A 26,632-nucleotide genomic window follows, 5' to 3' on the forward strand; every position below is an offset into this window, starting at 1 on the left:
AAAGTAGGGGCAACAAAAACAATATGGTAACAACAATAACCTAATAATAATAATAAAACTTCATTTGGATCCCACCCTATCTCCCCATGGGAACTCAGGCCGGCTTCCAACATAGCAACAGGCAAACATTCAATGCTTATATAAACAATGCAGAGCTAGATATAGATCTATAATTATAGATACTAATTTCACATATGCATTTCCCCCTGAAACATTTGCAAATCCCTCTGTGTGTGTGTGTGCATTTCCCCTACAATATTTGCAAGCCATATATATATATATACACACACACACACACACACACACACACACACACACATACAGTAGAGTCTCGCTTATCCAACGTAAACGGGCCGGCAGAATGTTGGATAAGCGAATATGTTGGATAATAAGGAGAGATTAAGGAAAAGCCTATTAAACATCAAATTAGGTTATGATTTTACAAATTAAGCACCAAAACATCATGTTATACAACAAATTTGACAGAAAAAGTAGTTCAGTACACAGTAATGCTATGTAGTAATTACTGTATTTACGAATTTAACACCAAAATATCACGATGTATCGAAAACATTGACTACAAAAATGCGGTGGATAATCCAGAACGTTGGATAAGCGAGTGTTGGATAAAAGACTCTACTGTGTGTGTGTGTGTGTGTGTGTGTATATATATATATATATTCATATCTATCTAGACATGTCTATATATATTTGTGTGTTCATTTCCCCCCTGTAATATTTCCAAGCCCTATATATAGGTATATAAGAATATATTCATATCTATCCAGACATCTCTCTTTATATAGATATTTGCAGAGACTTGCAAACATATGAGGGTAAATTAATATATAAAAATAATGTATATGTATGGCTGCAGATACACAGGTACATGGATCTATATGTATAAAGGATTTGCAAAGACCTGCAAACATATGAGGGGAAATTATGTATATAGATACAGTAGAGTCTCACTTATCCAACATAAACGGGCTGGCAGAATGTTGGATAAGCAAATATGTTGGACAATGAGGAGGGATTAAGGAAAAGCCTATGAAACATCAAGTTAGATTATGATTTTACAAATGAAGCACCAAAACATCATGTTAGACAACAAATTTGACAGAAAAAATAGTTCAATACGCAGTAATACTATGTAGTAATTATTGTATTTACGAATTTAGCACCAAAATATCACGATGTATTGAAAACATTGACTACAAAAATGCGTTGGATAATCCAGAACGTTGGATAAGTGAATGTTGGATAAGTGAGACTCTACTGTAGATACACATATAAAGGTACATAGAGATTGCAAAAGATTGCAAGGGGTTAATGCCTATATATAGCTGTAGGAGAGTTTAACAAATAATTCAGGGGAAAATGCTTTCATAAGATTAATGAATATATTTTTTTTTTCTTCTTGACTTGCAAGCGTGTCTCTCTTTTCAAAACATTCCCTTGATTAAGAGTGACGGAGGCTTTGGAAAAGTAAGGGATGAGAAGAGAGAAATAGATCACATATTGCAAGCAATAGCCTGCAGGTTCCGTTGCTGGCCTTGACCTTAACCCGATTATAAGCCAGGGGAGGCCTTTTCAGCTCATAAATAAGGGCTGAAAAACTTGACTTATCTTCGAGTATATGGTACTAGCTAATGAACTGGCCCACCTCTTTACACATTTGCATTTAAATAATTTGAAGCCTTAAGAAAATTTTAATAGACCTTCCCTGGTTTTGTGTGGAGGTATTTTAGTATCAACGTGTGACCAGGCAATGAACTATTTACCTTCACATCAATAGATGTATGTGGGAATTTTTGAAAGGAAATCCAGATTCAGAAACTGAAGCCATGCACCATACTTGAATGTGGGCCATCTCTATGCTTGAGGAATAACTGTGTTGTGACTTTGACTTTGAATTTGAATCTAAGAGATTCAGACTGATTTTATGCATGGCTCTTTGCTGTGCTATGTTGTATGATTAAGTATTTACCAGAAAGAATGGTTAGTGTCAGGAACTCTGTAAATGATATACAATTAAACAAATGAAATTACCTTTGCAGGTAAGCACATTTTTCCTGAATTTTAAAAAATAATTAAGTGACCATAATCTTAAGTCTTCAGTAATTCTTATTCACTTGGCTTTGTCATGTAATTATGCTACATTTGCAGGTTTAACTTTTGTGGATCTACTCACTTATGGATTAGATTAATATGTTTTCTGTATAAATCTCTACAAAGCTACTCTGTGGTAGAGCATAAGATTGCCCTGAAGGACCTAGAGATTCCTGTAGCATAGTGTTTCTCAAACTCTACTGCCCCAAGTGTTTTGAACATCAGTTCCCAGAAATCCCAGCCAGTTTACCACATGTTAGGAATTGTGAGAGATGAAGTCCAAAACACCAGGAGGAGCAGAGTTTGAGAAACACTGCAGAAAATATTGCTGATAGAAATTGGTCATAGTTGGCATGGAGCACCTTGAATTTCCTAGAGAAGTGTTCTCTTAGATTTAAAAAAAACCTATTTTAAAATGGTAAATTTCCCACTTTCACAGGATCTTTGCCCTTTCCCACTTTTGCTCTTAATTCCTGCAAAAATGGAGGGTTTACTGTAATCCAGTTGTTAGAAAGTTTGCCAAAAATTGCAATGAATACTGCCTAGTGGTTAAAAATGTTAAGGGTTGAAACCAAATTGTTATTATTCCATCCACAGATGAACTATCAATTTAGTTGGTGTGCCTAAAGGCAGAAAGGGGAAGACCACTTTTGCTCTCCTTACCTCCTTGTCCCCTCAAATCTGCTGCAGAAGCTATAAAAACTAAAACAGCATGGAAAGAGGTTGGGGACTGGATTGCAGAAAGAATGTGAGATTATTGGTAAAATAGAAATAATTTTCAGATTCCTTGAAAATGACTTTTCCATTCATAGAAGGATTTAATTAGGTATATGCAGTAAAGAAAAGTCAAGCTCTTCTTCATGTTCTCTTTGGCCCCTTCCACACTGTCCCTATATCCCAGGATCTGATCCCAGATTATATGATAGTGGGGACTCGTACAATCCAGTTCAAAGCAGATAATCTGGGATCAGATTCAAGAATACAGGGCAGTGTAGATACAGCCTCAGGGCCCTTACAGACTGGTCTAAAATGATGCCTCGAGTTAATCCAGAGTAAACTGGAATTTCCTGGCTTGCTGCGGATTTTTTTTAAAAAAAACTTCAACAGATCTGGACCTTACTGCATGTTTCAGATCTGTTGCAGTGTTAGACCTATGAGTATTGATTCTCGGGACCGACTTCCATGATCCCGAGGGACAATTACCATTGCCATCCCAGTTTTCAGGCACCAGACTTATGTCAGGGGAAAGACCATAGGGGTGTGTGCTAGGGGTTAAACCCCCCCCCCCGAAATGTTCAAATCCCCCCCCCCCCCCCCCGAAAACTTTTTCTGGCTATGGCCCTGGTGCCATTGAATTCTTCGCTTATCTTCCACTTAGTATTTTTGTCTTACCCCACCTTCCTGAGTCCTGAGGAAAGAGATCAATTTTTTCTTAGAGAAGGATGCAGTACAGAGCTTTCTGAATCAGTAAAAGTATGCAGGTTATTTCTCCAAATACTTCACAGTACTAAATAGGAACAGTGATTTGTGCCCAGTCCTGTATTTGCATTGAGCCAGTTGTTACAACTACCCCAAGAACTTCAAGTTGGCCACTCTCCCCTTATTCTACCCTTCTTTTGTCAAAGAGTCTGGGTTACTTTGATAGACCTAATGGATGACTTTTTTTACATAGAGATTCATCCTATCACATGACACTGGTGATCTACTTTCTCATGACTAGGAGCATAATTCTTTTTCTTAATCTCAGTGGTTGTGCTGTTGGTGGCATCCCAGGACAAGCTACATGAAGACATCTGTCACACATTGTCTCGGTTACACAATTTATGACTCGAAGTCATGTCTAGCACGTTCAAGGCCATTCGCTGGAGCAATACTAGATTGCTGTTATTCTAAAGCCTTCCTGCCATTGAACATCATGGGTGCCTCCAGATGTTCAGTTTGTTAAGTGCTTTCTGCTCCTTGCCAGTCTTCTCTTATTGCTCAGAAGTAGTTGGGACTGATACCAACCACAGCTGCCATGACATACCTCTTTCTACTTAAATTTTAAATTCTTCCCGCATGGTTTCTCTGACATTTAGATACTCAACTCAGTAATTAAGGAAATAGACTCCATATACCACATCATGTACACAGATTTTTTGTGGTGGATAAGACAGACAGTCATCTCTATGGGATGCCATTAAGATTTCCTAAGCTATGTATGTCTGCCACAGCTGTAACTTTCCAGCTGGGGAGCCCATTGTAGAGACATTATTCATGGTCACTGATCCTCTCAAGATGCTTCTCTTCATGTAAATGTTCTAGAGTGTCCTTCTGGCATCAAAGTGTTTCATGCTTTTAACAGTGGATGGGGAAAAAACGTTCAGCTGATGTCAGACAGTGCTATCACTATTTTTAGTGTCAACAAAGTAGAATTCACTTATTTGTACTTCTAGATTTCACAGTTCATATTTAGACTTTGTGTTTCAGAACACCTATTCATCTCATCTCTGTACAGCCCTTGAATCATCGCTGAGCTCTTAAATTCTGCATAGACTGTTAGTGCTCTCTTCCAGCACTCTACCAGACTTTTTTTTTTTACTATAGTGACCCTAAGCTATTTCTTTCTTAAGGCTCTCCTAATTGTGTAGTAGAAGCTATATACACCCACCCTCCCCTTCATTTCTGATCCCTTTATTATTCAGCCAGCTTTGAAACTGCCCGAAGGTAGCTTATCTGGGCTAGGGTGTGTACAGTTAAAGGAGGGGTGTGGCATTGCGGCCAAGGCAATTTAGCTCTAGAGCAATCTAACAGGTCTCAGCACAGGTACAAAACCCATTTGTGTGAAAGCACAGGTGACTACTTGAAGAAACACAGTTATGGGTGTCCTATTTTTTCTTTTACATTATATGTAAATATTTTTACAGAATAATACGATGATTTAATCACTGTTTTGTTTTGTTTTTACTAGACTAACGAGAATGACCTAAGGAAGTTTTTTTCCCAGTATGGCTGCGTGAAAGAAGTAAAAATAGTAAATGACAGAGCTGGAGTATCGAAGGGGTTAGTAAAATAATGCATCTCCAAAATAGATTTTGCATTAGTTTGTATACCATATGTAGAAAGTACTGGCAAGACCATATGTAGCCTCCAGTTATCTTTTACCTACAATTTTTCTATATAGACGCATATTGAATAGACAAGAACAGAACAGGACCTAATATAAGTTATTCCCTTCCATTCATCTCAGTAAAAGGAAACAGGAAAAAGGAATATTGATCCTGTCCCTGCAGCTTTTCCATTTCCTTACCACATTCCTTCAAAATATGACTATAAAATTGCTAAGTTAATTGAAGATATTTTTTCCTTGTGGAGCCCTTAGTGGTGCAATGGGTTAAACCCTTGTGCCGGCAGAACTGCTGACCAATATCTGGGGAGGGCGGGTGAGTTCCCTCTGTCAGCTCCAGCTCCCCATGCGGAACATGGGAGAAGCCCCCCCAGGATGGAAAAGCATCAAACATCCTGGCATCCCCTGGGCAACATCCTTGCAGATGGCCAATTCTCTCACATAAGAAACGACTTGCAATTTCTCAAGTCGTCCTTGACACACACAAAAAATTGGGGGAGATGTACAATATATTACCTCCGGTGTTTCATTATATCCTGGGGTGGATTATGTTTTCAAGTTGTTTATTAAAATAATAAACATTATATCTATAAAAAGTAGAAATATAAATGTTAACAGCTATAAAAATAACAATGCAGTAGCAAATGAGAACTGTATTGAGTAAGATATCTGAGCACTGTTTTTGCTGATCCAGCATCATTAACTTGGAAATCTAATAGGAAAAATGTTGATTCCCTACCTGGTTGAATGCTTAGTTTTCAAATGGAACTTTTTATGTTGTCTTTCCCAACATATTACTTTAATAATATTTAATATTCTCTCTAGTAGACAGAATCCTTAGCTAACGTACGCAGTGATTTTGTACATATATTAAATGTGTTATATTTTTCTGCTGTTTCTCCAGAGAACTTAGCTACTAATAAGAGTAAAGGTAGACTTCTGTATAAAAATTTCTATATTTATACAGTAGTATATACACAGTAGGTTAAACTGAAGGTAATTGTTCAGTCCAGGCCTGCACAACTTGCCAGTAGTAAGTGGCCAAAATTAAATAAGCTAAGCCTCTTGGGGCCGCAAATAGATTTTTAGCACCTTGCTTTCAAAGTAATGTTTAATTAATGATTAATGAGGGTTGCTGTGTGGCTTCTGGTTGTTTCAAACAAGCCTTCCAGATCCCAAGATGGATGCCCTTTCCTAGCTTATCCATCATATCCATCTGCAGACCCTAAAATGGATAAGAAGAATCGCCCCTCCAAACCCCCCAAGATAGACAGGGAAGTCCATCCTTCCAGCCCCCAAAAACGTGGCTGGGGGGACAGAGTGTGCAAATGGCAACAGAGGCGGTGGGGGTGGTGGGGCATGCAAATGCCAGGGGGAGGCGAGGGCAGCCGGGCACTCAAAACAATGGCAAGGGGCTGCGCTTAATGGGCCATTGTTGGTCAGGCCTGGTTTAGTCTAAGATCCAGTTATCTCAGTTGCAGTATATGAATTTGAGCCAGATTGTGCCCAAACTTTTCCCTTCAAAAGTCATATTCTCTGATGGAGTATGTTGGGAGTTATAAGTTAATTATAGCAGCAATCATGGTAAGAATCACCTAACTTTCTTAAGAATATAATCACTAATCACTCTACTGTTTCTTTTTTTCTCTTAAAATTATAGGAGAGAGAAAAACCATGTGAAATGGTGATACACATGCCCACTACATCCTATAACAGTGGTTCTCAACTTGGCCTACAACTCCAGAAATCCCAGTCAGTTTACCAGCTGTTAGGATTTCTGGGAGTTGAAGGCCAAAACATCTATGGACCCACAGGTTGAGAACCACTGTCCTATAAATTTAAAGTAGTTCTTTATCAGCTTTCTGAGTTTTGATACATTTGAGTAGTGTGAATCTAGCTAGATCTGCATTTTCCCAAACGTTTCTTGCTAATGTATAGAACGGTTTTGTATATCTATTTCACAGGAAAGATTTCTATGGAGTGGACCAGAGGTGGTGCAAGCCACATAATATAACAGAAGTGCACTGGTGATTTGTTCCTTACAATAAGATACTTTTCTTCTTCTTAGTGTTTTCTATGACCCACATTGTACCTGTGCAGAACACCAATTTGAACCTCTTAGAGCTATTACAAAAGCTTTTCAGCGGTAGCAACACCCATCCTCTCAGTGCCATAGCCTCACTTTTGCTGCCTAATCCCTTCATTTTTTACCATCTACTACAGCAGCAGCATCAAGGGAACTATTAGCAGCTGTTTTCTTTGGTGTTTGGCTTATCCGTTCTTTATTCCTCTCTTCTTTGAAATGTAGCTTAGTTTTTTAGTTATTCTGTAGTAACCCCTTTTGACTTGTTTTGGCCTCTGATCTTCATTTGGACTTCACCTGTTTTGAGTATGTTTTCATCGTTTGATCTGTATGGTTGTTGTTGCTGGTTGGCTCAGGTAAGACGGTATCATGATCGTCTCTTAAAACGACAATTGGCTCCTTGTTTCAAATTTGAGGAACAAACTTCTAGATGATACTGAGGATACTGTACACCCACTTGACATTTTTGTTAACTTTGAAAAATGTTGCTTGATACCATCTCAAACAGTAAGGTTTATTGAGGCTGTTCCGTATTCCTGAACATCTACACCTCTCTCTCAGACAAAAGGTATTGGGTTCTCCTGTTGGTAGAATCAATGGCTTATGGTGATTGATGGATGTCCTCAGAAGATTGTCCAGATATTTCTCAGATGTATGTCTTCTACTTCAATAGTGACATCATTGATGAGACTTAGAGTTCATCCTCTATAGCAGGGGTCCCTAAACTACGGCCCGTGGGCCACATGTGGCCTGCTGGGTGTTTTTGCTGTCGCTGTCTGTCCTGTGGGTTTGTCCCCACGGCGGCGAGATTTGTCTCCTTGATGGCGGTTCCCTCCTCCGTCGAAGAAGGCGCGTGCGGCATGAAGGAGAAGGAGGGAAAGGCGTGCATGCCTTTTCTTCCTCCTTTGCCCTGTGCACACCTTTTTCGCCGCTGCCACAGGAGGAGGGAAAGGCGCGTGCCTTTCCTGCCTCCTCACTCGCCCCGCACGCAGCTTTCCTGCCTCCTCCCTTGCCCAGTGCGCGCTTTCCTCGGTGATGGAGGAGGGAGCCGCTGCCACGGGGACAAACCGACACCCTCTGCCGCCAAGGAAAGTGCTTGCGGGGTGAGGGAGGAGGGAAAGGCAGGCACTTCTCCCCCCTCCTCCCTCGCCCACGTGCACCTTCCATCTGTCGGGGATGCTTTGCTTGTGCTTTTTGTGCACAAAGGCAGAAGGGGGTTGGACTAGATGGCCCAAGGGGCCTCTTCCAAGTCTGTTTATTACGGTATTTTAATTATTACGTTGTTGTTGTTTTTGGGTGGCTATCTGTCAGGAGTGCTTTGATTATATTTTGGTGCACAAAGGCAGAAGGGGGTTGGACTAGATGGCCCAAGGGGACTCTCCCAAACCCCCCCCCCTCCTCCTTCTTATTAACATTGAGGCTGGGTGGCCATCTGTCAGGGGTGCTTTTGTTATGTTTTGGTGCACAAAAGCAGAAGGGGGTTGGACTAGATGGCCCAAGGGGTCTCTTCCAACCCTCTTTATTATATTTATTATGATGATTATTATTAACATTTAGGCTGTATTTGTTCCTGGTTTTTTTTACTTCAAAATAAGATATGTGCAGTGTGCATAGGAATTTGTTCATAGTTTTTTTAAAAAACTATAGTCTGGCCCTCCAGCAGTCCGAGAGACAGTGAACTGGCTCCCTGTTTAAAAAGTTTGAGATTCCCTGCTGTACAGTCACACCTTTTGTCTCGCTTCAGTGGGCCAACAATGGACCAACAATGTCCAAGGTTGCATCCCCTTTCTTCCTTTATAGCCCAAAATAATGCTTATGGCAGAGGCCTTCTTGGAGACTGGGGGACTCTATATAAATCTTTCAGTAAAGGACAGGTGGATTAGCAAGGAAGGTGTACTCCACATCAGTGTGCTACATACGTTGGTGGTGGAAAAACATTTTAATCACTGTGTGTAAGGGGGAGACAGTGGAGGGTCTCGCCCTGGAGTTAGAAGGAAGCTCTTCCTTTAAAACACCAGCAAGATCCAAGGACGCTGAATCAATGCAAGCATGGAGACAGATGTGTAGTAGTTGGAAGGAGGGAGGGGGGAGTGTAAGGAGAGAGATAAGAGGGCGGGAGTGGGAGAAGAAGGGGGAGCTCCATTGGATTTGAGTTGTCGGTGTGACTGAAATAAAGAAGTTACTGGGAAAATTACAAGCAGCTATCGGAGTCTTGTTTGTTGCAACTAACTGCCGGAATGGATAACGCTGGACCCTTTCACACTGTGGTATTAAAAAACTCAAATTACAGTGTAAAATGCTTTCTCATCATGCTATGGTGGACAAGGCAATGATGGTTTGCTCCACTTTTCCATCTGTCTAGAGACAGTTATCTCCACTTTCCATATCGACAAGACACTCTCACCATCCTCAAAGGACAGGTGAGTAAATCAAACCTGGATATTCTCAAGATGACCACTGGAAGGTGTTCCCATAATGTCTCTTCCTGGTACTAAAACACCATAACTGCAGTGAATAGACCATCCACTAAGTTGTCTTATGTATACAAATGGAAGGATGGGAAGATGATGACTGGTTAGGGCAATGGTGGATCGTCTAGGTATGGCAGCATCTTCACCGTCAGGCCTGACGAAGGGGGAATATGCACCATTTCCTGAGGAAGGCAGAATCTTTAGATTGTTGTTAGGAAGGGGACATCAGTATCATGGCATCTCACTGCAGGGGACGGGACAATATCATTTGGCTAAACTATCCCCTCCAACAGTTCTGTGAGCTTGTTCCACAACATCTTGACGAAGAGCATGGCATATCTGATTTGCTTTGTGTTTATCATAATATAGTACATAACACATTTTAACACCAAGTGTATTCAGTAGATACATAGTAAATGCAATTTGTTTTCTTGTAGTCATAGAGCTCTTTTTATGTGATTATTGAGTAGAAGTTGAAATCAGTATCAAATAGAAGTTATTTAGAAACTTTATAAATATAATTTATGCTGTTTTTATTAGGTATGGTTTCATCACATTTGAAACACAGGAAGATGCACAAAAAATTTTACAAGAGGTAATTTTTAATATGTGTGTGTGTATTCTGTATTCTTGATTTTACCAGTATTATTTTATTACAGTTACCTTATGCATATTCTATGTACAGTGGTACTTTTGATTCTTTACAAATGTTAGTGAACTATTTTAGCTACCCTCACTAGAAATATTTTAGTTACACAGTTACGTTAAGTGGTCACCACTCTTATGTGTTGAGGAGTATCCTGTAATACAGAAGCTGGTAACCTGAGATCACTGGTTACAGCCAGGCCACTAGTCAAAGATGATGGAAATTTTATTCCAATGGTGCAAATCCCTCATTTATTCCATAACAGAATGCCCTTATTTCGCTTAATTGCATTTTTAACATTGCCTGTGATTGAAGTATAATTTAAATGAGATGCATGTTAAAACGCTTTACCATTCAGATCAGGTTCATATTCAAAATGCTCTTGATTTATGTTCAGTACAGTAGTCATATATCAGCCATACTACGACACTTGTAGATTCAAAAGTCATATGCTAGCAGTACTGCAACCAGAAAACACCCACCCCTTAGTCCACATAGGAATCGAGGCTGGGTGTTTGCACTGCTCAAACACAGGAAAGCCTGAGGGTGCTTCCAAACAGTACCAAACCCTGCATTTTAAATGGGGGGTAAAAAATCCTGGGACCTGATTACAGGTCTACATACTGGTTAATATATTCTTCTCTGTTCATTTAGAAAGGTTATTTTGGTCAAACTATGGAATTTCCATAATAATTATTATGATTCACAAATTTGTTAGGATTCACAAACCTCCTTTTCACTGCATGTTTCAATGTAGCCAGCATCTATACAAAGTTGACCAGATATGTGTTGGATATTGTGTGATTACAGCAGAGTCTCAGTTATCTGACATAAGCGAGCGGGCAGAATGTCAGATGAGCAAAATTGTTGGATGATAGAGAGGGATAGGCCTCCCGTCGCTCACCCGTTCTCCCTCACTTGCTCGCCTGCTCACCAGGTCAGGTGGCTGCTAAGACCCGGCCCGGTGATGAGCGAGGGAGGGCGGCAAAGGTGGCAGTGGGAGCAGGAGCGTGGCCGCCTCTTCCAGGCTCCTGCTTCTGCCGCTGCTGTCACCCTTGCAGCCTGCCCTCTCTCTTCACCGGCCGAGTCTTGGCAAGGAGGAGGGAGCGGGAAAAAGAAGGCAGGTGAATGAGGGAGGGAGGGAGGGCTGCAGAGGCAGCAGCAGAAGCAGGAGCCTGGAAGAAGCAGCCAGGCCCTTGTTTCTAACGCTACTGTCACCTTTGCAGTCTGCCCTCCCTCTCATTCACTGGCCAGGTCTTACCGATAAGGAGGGAGAGGGAAAAAGAAGGCAGGTGAGTGAGAGAGGGAGGGAGGGCAGGCTGCAAATAGGTCAGCGGTGGCAGAAAGAGGAGCCTGGAATAGGTGGCGAGGCTCCTGCTTCTATCGCTGCTGTTGCCTTTGCAGCCTGCCTGCCTCACTCACTCACCCGCCCTCTTTTTCCCTCTCCCTCCTCGCTAAGACCCATCGGATAATTCAGAGTGTCAGATGAGCGGAAGTCGGATAACTGAGACAACTGTATTAAAAACCACACCATTTTCTTTAAGAATTCACAAAGGGGCTGTATCTAATTTAAAAGCCCAATTAGAGCCATTATTTAAGCAAATACCTGCCTAAATGGCAAAAGTCTTTAGACCTTGCCAACAAATAAGCAGTAATTTCTTCATTTCAGTCTTGGAAATTATCACCATTCAGAATATTCTACACCATTAAAGATTTTGGCAAAGATTTTAGTTTAGGTCCACAAGACATTTCCATTAGATGATGAGGTAAAATGCAAATGCTTCTGTTCAAATTGTTATAGTTAGCCTGTTGATGTATTCATTATTTCAGCACAATAAAATAAAAAATGCATTGAAGCAATATTTTGTATATTTTTTGTTTTCTTTAGGCTGAAAAACTAAATTACAAGGATAAGAAACTAAACATTGGTCCAGCAATAAGAAAACAACAAGTAGGGATTCCTCGTATGTATTTGTTTGCTTGCTCCCCCCTTTCTTTTTGCGAAGATGATAAATGTAATGGGGAAAATATCTGAGATCATTCTAATGCTGTTGATCAGCAGTTCTCAAATGTGTGCTGAATGGAGCCCTTAGGGCTCTGCGAAGCAGTCAGAGGCTTTGTGCTTCCCTCCTCCCTCTCCTCCTTCCCTTCCAAGCGCACGGTGGGGAAGGGGGCACCAGTCAATGGGTTATTCTCCCACCACCAGAAGCGCGGACCACTGAAAGCACCCACTATCAAAGCAACTAATGCTGAAATGCCAATAGCTAAAGCATGCACCACCAGAGCGTGATGGAAGGGAGGCGTGAAGTGGGCCGTAGGGCAGGAGCAGTAGCGTCAGCGGAACTCTCTGCGAAGAGCATTTTGGCAGGGGGGTCCCATAGATTGTGGGCTGGGAGCACAGAAGTAGTGCCAGTGGGGAAGGTGGTCTCCAGGCCCCCCGGGTGGGAAATCTAGGGCCAGCTATAGGGCTCTTTCTGGAGGGAGTGGATCCTTGCCCACCATGACTCGATGGAGAAGCAGTGCTTGGATGTTGCCGCCATCGCCATCCTGGGCTGGAACATGCTGAAGCTGGCGACCCCAGCTGTAAAGGGCTCCTTTCTCCTTCTCTCTTTCCCTTCCCCTTCCCTCCTTACCTTCCCTTTTTCCTTCCCTTACCATGCAGACCCTTTCCCCCCTGACTTCCTTGCTTCCAGAACATTTTTCTGCATGGCAGAAGGGGGTTGGACTGGATGGCCCCTGGGGTTTCTGCTACTGTTGTTATTACTACGACTACTACTACTACAAAAGCTGGATAGCCATCTGTTGGGTATGCTTGGCTTTGTGCTTATACTGAATGGCAGAAGGGGTTGGACTGGATGGCCCCTGGAGTTGCTATTATTATTATTATTACAAACGCTGGGTGGCCATCTGTAGGGGGTGCTTTGTTTATGCTTTTCCTCCACAGAGCACACTTTGAGAACCGCTGATATAATCATAAATGTTTATTGGGGCTCCAAGATAAACTTTTCCTTCAAGAAGGGCTCCACAGCTGAAAAAATTTGAGAACCCCTCCTGTAGACAATTATCTGGTACTGTATTCTGTTTCTCTACTATCAACCCTAAAATTTCCTGATGAAGATGGCCTGATTTTCTTTCCATCTGAAGATGCCCATACCTTTTGTGGTGGAAAAAGGTTCTTACTTTCTATTGCATTCATCCCTTTATTCTGTATCATTTGTTAATGTATATAATTAATTAATTAATTAATTAATTAATTAGAGCCCGCAGTGGGTTAAACCACTGAGCTGCTGAACTTGCTGACCAAAAGGTCAGCAGTTCAAATCCAGGGAGCAGAGTGAGCTCCTGCTGTTAGCTCCAGCTTCTGCCCACATAGCAGTTTGAAAACATTCAAATGTGAGTAGATCAATTGGTACCATATCTGCGGGAAGGTAATAGTGCTCCATGCAGTCATGCCAGCTACATGACCTTGAAGATGTCTACGGACAACACTGGCTCTTTGACTTGAGCACTAACCCTGAGTCGGACACAACTAGACTTAATGTCAGGGGAAAACCTTTACCTTTACCTTATCATTAATTTAAATAGCAGTAATCTTAATGTTAATTAATGTTTGCACTTTAATTATTAATATATATTCTGTAAGCAGTGTTGTTCAAATGGAACAAGATTGTTTTACCTCCTCTAGCTACAGTTCTCTGCACCTCATGTAAACCATTCTTGTGTATTAGTGAATCTCCTTCCCTGAGTAGTGTTGAATGCATTGTGGGAGTTATACTTTACCTGGAAACTAAGGAATCTACAGCTTGCTTTCCCAAGAGCTCCCAGTTCATATGTATTAAAATAAATATCATTATTCCCATTCTCTCTCTTTTTTTTAATTGAATTTTGCTGAGTAAAAGAAGGGTAAAAGAGATAAAGGGCATGTTTTGTAAGGGGACAGGCAGGGGAGTGGGGTATGGGTGGGTAAGAAAAAAAGGAAAGGGGGAGCAAAGAAAAATGAAGAAAAATTAAAAAAGAAAAAAAGGGAAAAAAGGAAAAAAACAATAAAAATAAAATTGTTCGACTTCCTTATAGTCCTTTGCAGTTTTATTCTTGTTTGTCCTTCCAGTCTTTCCTGGAATTCTCCTAGTCAACCTTCTCCTTTTCCTTTGTCAAGCATTTGTGTTATTTATTGATTTTATTTCTCTTTTATCTTTTTAAAGTATTCCTCAATGAGCCCCCATTTTGTTTTTTCATGGGATTTCCCGAATTCTTTTTTATAAAAAAAGTTAGTTTGTCCATGTCTTTAATCTCAAGTAGTTTATTTCTCCATTCGTGTATTTCTGGTGTATCCAATGTCTCGCATAGATGATCCTGGCAGCAGTATTCATGTATGTAAATAAAATATATTTATTCATATCAAGGGTCATTTCCTTGTCCGTTATTCCTAATAGATAATATTCCGTTTTTTTAGGGAATTTCATTTTGACAATTTTCTGGCATTCTTCATAAATTGTCTTCCAATAGTTCGTGGCCTTTTTGCAAGACAACCACATGTGTTAAAAGCTCCCATCATGGTCCTGGCATTTCCAACAGTTCTTTTCTGCCCCTTTATACGTTATCCTTTTTTTTAATTTTATTTTTTTTATTTTTTTAGTTGTTGTCATGTATCACCGATGGAACATTTCAAGCCAGTTTTCTTTTAGATCAGTTGCATAGATATATTTTAATTTTTTATTCCAGACTTGTTCCCATTCACTTAAAGTTATTGGTCTTCATATGTTTTCTGCCCAACTAATCATGCAGACCTTCAGTCCTTCTTTTTCTGTTGACCATTCCAGCAATTTGTTATAAACTTTGTTATAAATTATTCCCATTCTCATTGTTTTGTTCATTTAAGTCTCCAAAGTGTTTGTGCGTTTATTTTATTTTAGGGTCCAGCATAATGCCAGCAGCTGGAACCATGTACTTAACCACTTCAACTGGATATCCATACACATACCATAATGGAGTGGCATACTTTCATACTCCTGAAATTACATCTGTTCCACAGCCATGGCCTGTAAGTATTTTATGGGCCAATGCTGGCATATGTGATTCAATTTACCATTGCAAGGATCTTGTTTCATTTTACTTGGTTTTCTTTATTGTTTATGTGAGCCAAATTCTTGATGGTCACAAATTATGAGTGCTACATCTCAGGTTGTGTGATTTTATTTCATAGATCTATTGCAGAGAAACTTTCATGAAAGATGGAGTTCCACTAATTATGAACAATAGGCAGAACAATCTAAAGGGTGGGCAGAATTATGGAGGAAGCCTTACTCAGCTCATGCAGGCGAGGGAAGTTGAGTGCAAGTGGAGGATAAACAAGTACATTAGCCCTCCCATATAGGATAGTGAAGTGGAATAGTTCATACACTCCTAGATTTCTTCATCTGCTATTTAATATCACTGATCAAATACTTTGTGCTTTAATAGCTGAATAATTTGTGTTTCTTAATGTTTTTTAAAAGATGGTTGTAAAATTCTGATTACCTGTCTTTTTTTTTTTAAGTCACGTTCTATTTCCAGTTCTCCTGTGATGGTAGCTCAGCCTGTTTATCAACAACCTACATACCATTATCAGGTAAGATTCAAATACTCTTTTAGTAAGCCTATGGCCCCTTCTACACTGCCATATAATTCAGATTATCAAAGTATATAATTCACATCTACTTTGAACTGGATTATATGAGTCTACACTACCATATATTCTAGTTCAAAGCAGATAATCTGGATTTTATATGTGAGTGTAGAAGGGCCTAAGACAGTAAAGGAAGTAATAATTGCATTGTAATTGTAATTACAGTGGACCCACTGTATTTGCAAGGATTTACTTCCAGCACCCTGTGTGGATACATAAAAAGTGGATGATCACATTCCAAATTAAATTACAGCAACATGAACATGCACACTTCAGTATGTCCACATTCAGATCACCTCCACTTAATACTACAAGGTAGGATGATCCACAGTTAGTGGAAACAGCTGATCAGAAGCCAGCCAATCTAGAGGGTCTACTGTATGATATGCTATTAAAGAAGAAATGTAGTTTACAGAAATGTTTGCTGTGGTTTTCATTGGTTTATTTTACTTTTCTGGGTTATCAGTAATATTTTCCACAATTATTAACTGAAAATTTATGGATTAGGAATGTAACCATGTGGTATGTTAGCACACTGTGTTTTTAATTGTTATAGGCTCCTGCTCAGTGTCTTCCAGGACAGTGGCAGTGGAGTATTCCACAGGTGAGATATGTTCAGTCTCTATTGTCTGTTACATGTGTGATTCACTTTTAATGCAAAGAGCTCAAGACAGGGAGAGCGATTTCCTTCCTCCACTTCTGTCATTCATTTGCAGATGATTCACTGTCTTGAGGAGGACACTTCCAATATTTTGGGGTAAGGCCTCAACTCAGGCCAGTTCCACACAGGGCTTTAACCCGCGCCTAATCGGGTTTTTTAAACCTGATTGGGCGCAGGTTAAAGTCCACACACCTCCCCCCAAAACCACACTTGGTGTCTAGATGCCCAGCCAGACCTTCCAGCAGGGCACCCAGACACCAAAGAAAAAACCCAGAAAATGCTTAAAAATTAAAAATTCCTCACCCAGTCACCATTACTGTGCTGCATAGAAATGATGCACCAGGAAAAGGGGGGTGAGCTCCTAACCCCCTCCTTCTCCTGGTGTGTCATTTCTATGCTCCAGGAGAGCTCCAGCAGCACGGTATTGGCGACTGGGTGAGTAATTTTTAAATTGTTTTTGCGGAGGGGGAATTCCAGGCTGTGCAGACAGCCCCCACAGAAGTCCCAGGACTTCCAAGAGGGCAGTCCCCACAGGGCCCATACTTGATTAGACCTGTATATTTCAGGGAGACCCCAATCTAAACCAGTGCCTAATTAATTAATTCAGTTTTTAAAAGTGTGCAAGCTTGCACATTATGGACCCTGTGTGGAAGGGCCCTCAGCCAACTGAGGGACCTTCCAGGCAGGCTCTATATCCCAGGATCTGATCCCAGGTTTTCTGTTTATCCCAGATTATCTGGCAGTGTGGACACTTATAATCCAGTTTAAAGCAGAAAACCTGGGATCAGATCTGGGATATAGGACCAGTCTGAAAGGGCCCTGAGGCTATGTGTTAGACAGGGTCCTTAGCAGCTTCTTGCTGAGGAGGAATGGAACCCACTATCCCTTTCTAGTCCTTTTTATTACTCATTGATTCATTGAAGGCATATAATGCAAGCAGAAAACTGATGCAATTTGTGGTATATTAATCACATTGGGAAAGGCACAGCAGGCACTGAAGAATTTGGAAAGTAGACAAACTGGGTTCCATTTAATATTTGACAACCTATTTCCAATAACCTCGAAGTAGATAAATTCACATATTAAAAATATTAAGTTTATACATGTTGTATTGGTGTGGCTTATTGGTTTATTTAGTTCTTGTTAAAGTTTTTTTTAATACTGACTGGCATTCTATTCAGTAATTACAGTGTTGTAAGTCTGTATTACACTGTTGCATTCCCCTTTATGACATTCTGCATTCAAAAACAAAAAGTCAGTCTGAAATGAACCTTTTGAGTAGTATCACCAACTCAGTCCAGTCGTTTTCATCACCAGTGTGAGATTTATCCTGCTGTTAGGGGCTACACAGTTGAAAATGTACTTTTCAGGGATAATATCAGGAGACACAGTTTATGTCTGTAGCTATGTTTCCCATGGCCACTTTTTGAGATAGTTTCATATACAGGCAGTCCCCCAGTTACAAACAAGATAGGTTGATTCAGTTTGAATAGCACAGGGCAGGGTTAACACCCCTGTGGAGTATATTTTGCTGCCTGCGCCCCTGTTCAAAAGATTTCACCACACTTTCTGTCCCTATGAGAATTAGATTTTGAAACATCTGGCTTGTAGAAACCATGACTGGTGATAAAGCTTCAGTGGAGATACCCTTTCCTCCTGATAACTCTTCCAGGAGTGAATTTCCCTTCTGAGGGGGAGATTTCTCTTGCTTCCTGTTGTCTCACCCCTATTCTTAACTATGAGTCGTTTGTAAATCGGGTGTTTCACTCAGGAACTGCCTGTATATATTAGCTGTGCCTATTTTGGAATTATTATTATCTCCTCTAATCTGGAGTGTTTGGAATTGTGCAAGATTTTTTAATTGCTTTTTTATTTCAGTCCCCTGCCTCTCCAACCTCATTCTTTTACCTGCATCCTTCTGAAATTACATATCAACCACTGGAAATTACACAGGATGGTGGATGTGTCCCTCCTCTTTCGCTAATGGAGGCTGCAGTTCCAGAGGTATTTATGTTTATCTTTAAAGATTCCATATATCCTGAATAGTTAATCCATTCTCGATAAATTATTAAGATACTGTGCCTATTTAATTATTACATATTTTAAATATTTAAGGATTTATCTGAGTGTTGACTGGGCCACAAGGGAGCTTTGGCGCCATCATGTTGAGCTTTGCCTATCTTCTGACTGGCAATAATTTGAGAAAAAATAAATAAAACTACTGTTTGATATTTAGATAATAGGCTTGTCTTGCTGACTCTGGAGGATGAGCTGATTTTTTTACTTCCTTCAACAATCTGACTGATAGCAGTTTCTTACTCTGTCTTATTTAATTTGAAGCAGCAGTTTGAAACAGCTAGCTTCTATGGGCAGATTTCAGATCTTTCTCTATCTCAGGTTATTTTTCTCTGTGTTATGCTGAAGTTTGATCACATATAATGATAAATAATAAAACTTTATTTATATTCCGCCCTATCTTCCCGAGGGGACTTAGGGCAGATTCCAATAAACAAAAAAGGCAAGCATTCGATGCCTTGGTGCAACAACAGATACAAACCTAATAGCACAAAATAACCTTACCTATGACAGCAACTTATAACATGACATCTATAAATTAAATAAGGTGTAACTTATCAAAAATATATCTAACATAAAACCTAATTATAAAACATCTGCATATATTTACAGGAGCCCACGAAGACTCACTAAGACATGTGAGTCAATTATATGGCCAGTGATGTTAACTGGGCAAACATGGTCTAACAAAGCCTAAATAGAATAATAGTGTTCAGTCTGAGGTCTAGTGGTGGTCTCTCATCATCTAATCCTAGTAAATTCATGCTTAAGTATACACCCTGCTATCAATTCTCATTTTATTTATTTATTTACTTTATTTTTATCCCACCTTTTTCCTGATAGCGGGACTCAGGATGGCTAACAGAAACATGGCACAGTACAATTAAAACAGAGCAAATGCATTAAAATATGAATATCAAAGTTAAAAACAAGTACATTTTAAGCTACACCACCCCTAAAATCCCACTCACATTACCTCCAACAGTCTGCCTCTCATCATTCCATAAACCCCTGATGGCAGAGGTGTGTTTTCACCTTCCTGGGCTAGGCAAGCAGGGATGAGGGCAACTTCCACTGAAAGTTGGAATGTGCTTTGAATCCTTTGACCTGTCTTTTCTGCCTGTTTCTTTTCAGTGTCTTCTTAAAATTGTGATTGTCTTTGTTTGGCAAACCATCTCAATGTGTGACAACAAATATGTTGGGACTCTTGAGTGTTTATCTTCATTCTCATTGGTTATGCAAGCCAGTTCATTCGTCACACCTTCATGAGGCATGGTACATGCCTTCTTGTAATTGCTACACACACTCAGAAGAATGCTATGAAACATTCATGCTTGGTCCACAAGTTACTTTCCCAAGCATTTTATGATCCTAAAGAGGGACAGCTCTTTGAAACCCATCATGGACCTCAGAGGGTTCAGTCTTTACATATATTGCTCCCATGGTGATGCAAGTAGTCTCTGACCTTGCAACAATGATATTTTACACCAATAAGCAATGAACACAAGGCTTTTTACATTGAACACTCTTGCAGTGGAAATTTGGGACTTCCAAATAAGATAGAGTTCATATAACTAAGATCTAATGTTATGGAGTTCAGTAGTTTTTTCAATGGCATCCATGCATTTCACACAGGAAAGTTTTTTGTTCTTTTGCTTTTTGTTTTGTTTTGTTGTTTTCCTAATATCTATATTTCCAAGTCCACTTGGACAGAAACAGGTTTTTAAATAGGTATGAAGCTAATAGCAAACTTACCAGTAGTATGCATGGATATTTACCTCTGTATTTGTCAAGTAACTGCCAAAAATTTGGAATCATTCTATTAGCCCAAGATGGGTATTTGACTAAAACAAATATTGGGGAAACAGTCATAACATAATTTCACTTTCCTTATATCCATATTCTGCCTACATAAAAAGGTATATTGTTCATGTAATTGTAAACATTGTTTTTGTTTGTTTTGTTTTTTTGCATACCAGCCTTATTCTGATCATGGAGTTCAGGCAGCATATCATCAAGTTTATGCTCAAAGTGCCATAGCCATGCCAACCCCTGTGTTGCAGCCAGAATCTGTTAAAGTAAGGCCTATAAGATCGTTTATTTGGGGGGGGGGGGTATGTCTTAGGTAATTGATAGGATTCAAGTTGGATGGGGAGATTGTAGTAGAAATAAGGCATAAAGCTGTCTTCCCTTAGATATCAAATTGTTTACCAATCCCTCTTGCTCAGCCACTCTAGACAGTTGAGAGGCCCTCTAAAGCAGGTCTATTAAGGACAAAAACAGCTGTTATGAAAAAAGACAGACAAGCATTGTCTTTCCCCATTCACCAGTGGGATTCCTCTGCTGTAACCAACTCATTTCTTTTATTTTGTTTTTAATGATGGATTGTAAGCCAACATATTGGGAAGGAGTGAATATGTGACATAAATAAGAAGAAAAAGAGGATACATTTAGTAGAAAAATTATATAAACAAATCCTTACAATCTAAGCCATTTCCTGCAGAGGGTGCTATAGTACTCATTGTCACTAATAAAATTTATTGTGAGCCTTCAAGTGGTTTCTGATTTATGCTAGAGAACCTATCTTGGTCCTAAATATCCTTAAGTCTCCAGATCCTTTCTAATCTTGAAAACTAAGGTGAGTCAGCCTTGGTTAGTATTTGTATGGGAGACTACCAACAAATACCAGGCACTGTTAGCTATATTTCAGAAGAATTAACTGGCAGAACCACCTCTGAAGCCCCTTCAACACTTGATCCTATATCCTGAAAATGGACACTCAAGACCATCTTTCTAGTTAGTTCTTTCTATAAAGAGGGTGAGCAAACTTTTTGTCCTCAATTCTGACTCTTTCTATGCAACCTTTCGCAATGACAGTATGCTAGACTACTATGCAAACCTTTCATAACAATAAGGCAGTCCTCCTTTTATACCTGGTTTTCCTACAAAAGGTGGTATTTCTGTTGCATCTTAATTGAGATGTAGTCTTTCTGTCCGCAGCCCTCCACAACACTGGAGATGGCTCTACCCTGGTTGCATGCACATAACATACTTCTGGGATCAGAAAATCTCTTAGTGTTGGTTTGCTATGGTAAAAGGTAGGAGCCTCCGGTGGCCTAAGGGATAAAAGCCTCGTGACTTGAAGGTTGGGTTGCTGACCTGAAAGCTGCCAGGTTTGAATCCCACCCGGGGAGAGCGCGGATGAGCTCCCTCTATCAGCTCCAGCTCCATGCGGGGACATGAGAGAAGCCTCCCACAAGGATGGTAAAAACATCAAAACATCAGGGCGTCCCCTGGGCAATGTCCTTGCAGACGGCCAATTCTCTCACTCCAGAAGCAACTCCGGTTGCTCCTGACACAAAAAAAAATGGTAAAAGGAAGGCTGTTTCCCTTGTGCCACCAAAAAGGTTATCAAGATGGGTTTACAACATCACTGATTTGGCATACCAACTTGCGTGCAAGTCCCAAGTTGCGCAGCTTCCTTCCCACTTCTCTCTTGCTGTTGCCACCTCTTGTGCTTGGCTGCAGAGGTCTGCAGAGCTGACACCTGGTCTTAGCCCTGCACTTTCATATGATACTGCTGCCTGGATTGCAGTGCAAACAGATGTGGGTTATGGCAGGTCAGTGCTCTCATCCATCATTGACTAATCTGCTCCTCTTTCACTGGTAAGCCCCCTAATATCCCAATTGTGTGAAGCACAGGGCCCTTCCACACAGCCATATAACCCAGAATATCAAGGCAGAAAATCCACAATATCTGAGTCCTCACTGCCATATATCCCAGTTCAAAGCAGAAAATGTGGGATTTTATTCAGGTGTGAAAGGGGCCACAGAGGCCATGAAGGAGGACATGTTATTCCACTGTATTTGTAGTTCTTGGAATAATCATCTATACCCTCAGAGAAACCCACCCTCCTCTCTTTTGTAGGTCTGCCCATTTCTCTGATAGGCATCAGAACTGGAGGACCAGTTTTTGGCACTACATGTATAGTGCTGCAAACTGAAAACATGAAAATATATTAATCTCTATTTCCCAAATTGTTTTTTAAAATGAAATTGAGTCTTGTTCTGGTGGTAATGATGAATCCTGTCATTTGTGGAATGTAATCTTTACTTAAATTCATATTACAGCTATGGGTAGGGGATCTCTCTCCTAGATGCTGCTCATTATACTGTGTGATTTAAAATGAGGCCTTTTAAATGAAGGGAAGGAATTTCTTGTCTCTCAAGAGATAAGAGCAGACCAGATGAGGATTTCATATGTGTATTTCATATAAGTATCTCTTCCTTTACAAGCCAAGATTTTTTGTTTCACATTTTTCATCTTTTTAAAATGATGTTAAAATATGTAGCAGATTATCTTGGAATATATTCTAATAACACTATTAATATGAAATGTCCATTTTTAAGGAAACAAGGATACATCCAATGAGGAGGAATTTTTCTCATCCTTCATCAATGACTTTGAAGCCTCGCTATGCACGTAGTCCTCACTTTCATCCTAGAAAAGATTACAGATCAGATGACACCATGCTTTCTACTCCTTCGTCCACAGACTCTGTTAAATAGAACCTTAGGTATTTACACTAGCAAGTAAAAGGGTGTGTAATATTGTAGCTTGCCACATTTGTCAATTCTGGTAAGTCAAAATGAGTATACTTTTTTAAGGAGATAAAATACCTTACTTGTAAACATTCAGTTAATAAACACAAATCACAGTAAAATCATGTTTACCCTTATCGGTTGACATACTTACCTTGTGACACAGACTCATAATTTGTAGACCATGCATGGGCTGTTTATTAATGCAGTACATTTCTATTACAAAACAAACTTTTAATTCCTTTTTCTCTGAGACATTGCAAAAAAGGGCTAACAAAGATACTAAGAACCGTTTTTGCTAGACTGAAAATTCATAGAGTGTTGGATTTTCAATATTTTTAAATATTTCTGTTTCAGTATTCTTTTGTTTAATTTGGTATATTTTCTGTTTTACATATTTTAACTAATATCAAATCAATCTGTTTTTATTTGTTGAAGAGAATCTAGTAATGTTAAGATTCTTTAAAAATGAAAAAATAAGACCATTTCCTTATATCAACATTCTGATTTTTGTGCCTGATGCTCTAAAATATCCTAAAATCGCATGCATTTATGGCATTCTTTTAGGTGTGAAAAATACAAGTATTGTATTAATACAATACTAAACTATTTCAAAATCTACATTCAACTATTAGTCTATTTGTGTGCAGGATCAAAACGAATCACTGCCAATATCATGTCCTGAAAAAGAACTCACTTTTTATGTCACTATGAGGATTAAAATTAGCTGTTTGTTCTTTGCTTTTCTTTATAACCTTTTTATTACATTGCCTCATCTTCAAATTACTCTGGCAGAATAAATGTATCTGCTGTGTTTAATTGGAGTGAGATCACAGTTATGTCACTTGTACTGTGAAATGTCATTGTTTTAGTTCTGTGTATTCAAAAGAGCTTCTAACTCTTTTGGGGGATTTTTTTCTGTAAAATAAGGATTTTTAGTCATTATTACAACAGTAGGTACATCAGTAAGATCACATTTTAATAATGTATTTAAGATCTACTAATGCTGTCTTTTAACATTGTAGTGGCCATATAGAATTTTTATTGCCTGTTTTGTCTAAAATCTACGTCATTGTCTGGCAGTAGCAAAGGAGACTAATTCTTAATAACATTTTATTTATTTTTCTAGTAATGTTCAAGCTTAATTTTTCATAGGGTATGCACTCGTATTGAGCGGGGAGGAAACCTATGCAAAAGTAATTTATTCATTTTGTAAAAATGTTTATGATAACCCAGTAGTTGATTTAAATGGTCTTTATGTCAAATGTAAATAACTTGCATTTTTGGGAGAGATATCTGTTCAACATTTCTGTTATTATAGTTGCACAAGTTTTAAAATATATTTGTAAAATTGCGTTGACATTTTTTAAAACTGCCTTCTGTTTGTGAAATGACTTGCTCAGTTACATGCTGTTATACGCAATAGAGAAAAAGCCAGGAAAAGGGTATGTGTTCTGTTACTGTGGCCTTTTTTGCAGCATATCATGCAGCAATTGTACATAACCTGTTTAATCCCAGCAATCAGAGTTGGTTTTAAATCTTTTGCTTGGGTTCCCATTTTTTTGTATACAATACAACAAAAATGGTTGGATCCAGTGCTGATGGAACTGCCTCTGTTAGCAGAATGAGGAGTGTTAATCCTCATTTCCACACACACTGCCCCAGATATCCTGGGAGATAGCATGGGAGAAGAAGGATTGGAAAATGGACCACACTGTTGAGCATATGCTATTGAGCACTGCCACTTGTAAAACAACTTTTTCCATCATATATGCAAAACTTTATCTTAACTGCTGTGATCTCTTATTAATATATGCATCAGGTAGATGAACACCCCTTACTTTACATTTAAGTAATTATATTTAAAACAGCAATAGAAATACAAATAATCTTTTGTAGCACTCTTTATTGAGCCATATTATAGTTTATATAGAGCTAAGGAATAACCGAAATAAGTATCTAATTAATATAGATAATTATAGAAGTTGCGTCTAGAAGAAAGTCAGAACAATTGCCTTCTATACTCTAATTCTGTAGTACAGTATTAACTATGGGGTACTCACAGATCTTATCAAAGTGAATGTTTTTTCTTTTACTTTTGTGATAAATTTTGGGATGTTTTGTGGCCTTGACAGTGACCTGAAGCTAATGAATCCCCTTTTGTCTTACTTCCATGGAGAAACATAATGGTTACCAAGACCAGTGTACTTCCTGATGTTGTGATTTCAGATTCAGCTATCTTGTTAGTATCTGGAAAGCAAGAATTGGCAATACCACTAGTATTTGTTACATAAAAATATGTATTCAAACACTGCTCTTAAATTTCAGTTTTGGGTTCGTAACAGAATCATATTGGCCATCTATTTAGAGATGAAGAAATTATTTTAGTCACTGTTATAAATATATATAAGAAATAGGTAGGAAATGTCATAATGTTTAAACAGGACTTTGTTATTACTGGAAACAAACTGCCTGTTTTGAAATTTAAGGAAAGCATGAACATCAAATGTTAAGTTTTGCAAAGCCAAAAAGATCAGTTTAATTGTACCATAATTGTTTAACCTTTTACTTTGATATTTAGAATTATAACAGTGCATTCCAGTAATATACACAAAGGTAGCAGAACACATGGCTTTGTGCATATGTTTTATATATCTATTACAGTATTGGTAAATAATATCTGTTAATTGTAATGTGTATTAAGATAAGACAGTTGGATTCTCATATTGTGGCAGCTTTTTAAAAAAAACAAAAACCTAGAATGTGACAAGGAATTTATTTTAACACTGTATGCTTAAATATTTACTAAGAATCTGGATTCTTTTATATTTGCCATTTCTGTATTATTGCAGAGCTCTAATTTTAGGCAGACTATTACACAATATAAAACAGTAAGAGTATTATCTGTTTTTGAGTTTTGTTAGTAGACAATGTTTCTCAGATCTTTTTATATGAAAACACTGTTCTAAAAATACATTAAACTGGCAGTTAAAAACAAGCTGCATGTCGGTGAATTTTGTAACATATATTTACAATACTTTTCATTATTTTGTTCACAAATAATCACACACATAAACAAGCAATCTGTTTTTTTGTTTGGTTTTTTTTTGGGGGGGGGGGGGGGGGTTGGCAATTGCCTACTGCATATGCATTTGTGGTAGTTAATGCCCCCGTCAATATCGGCTGGATAATGGAGGAAGCCAGGGAGTT

The 26,632-nt window shown here is 39.1% G+C and overlaps 1 protein-coding gene across 7 annotated transcripts in view; it reads left to right on the top strand.

The window, feature by feature from the left end:
* boll (boule homolog, RNA binding protein) overlaps window positions 1-26,420 on the top strand; it is a 40,190-nt gene extending 13,770 nt beyond the window's left edge. For all 7 annotated transcript variants that reach the window (XM_008120074.3, XM_016997176.2, XM_008120073.3 and 4 more), the window contains 9 exons: window positions 5,063-5,154; window positions 10,313-10,367; window positions 12,307-12,382; window positions 15,332-15,459; window positions 15,955-16,026; window positions 16,640-16,687; window positions 18,623-18,748; window positions 20,800-20,898; window positions 23,231-26,420. In XM_008120074.3, coding sequence (XP_008118281.1) covers window positions 5,063-5,154; window positions 10,313-10,367; window positions 12,307-12,382; window positions 15,332-15,459; window positions 15,955-16,026; window positions 16,640-16,687; window positions 18,623-18,748; window positions 20,800-20,898; window positions 23,231-23,389 — 855 coding nt within the window. In that variant the 3' untranslated portion in view covers window positions 23,390-26,420. The remainder of the gene's footprint in view (window positions 1-5,062; window positions 5,155-10,312; window positions 10,368-12,306; window positions 12,383-15,331; window positions 15,460-15,954; window positions 16,027-16,639; window positions 16,688-18,622; window positions 18,749-20,799; window positions 20,899-23,230) is intronic.
* Window positions 26,421-26,632: the final 212 nt, after the last annotated feature.

Source organism: Anolis carolinensis, chromosome 1, assembly GCF_035594765.1.
Source record: "Anolis carolinensis isolate JA03-04 chromosome 1, rAnoCar3.1.pri, whole genome shotgun sequence".
In the NCBI taxonomy this organism is placed as follows: domain Eukaryota; kingdom Metazoa; phylum Chordata; class Lepidosauria; order Squamata; family Dactyloidae; genus Anolis; species Anolis carolinensis.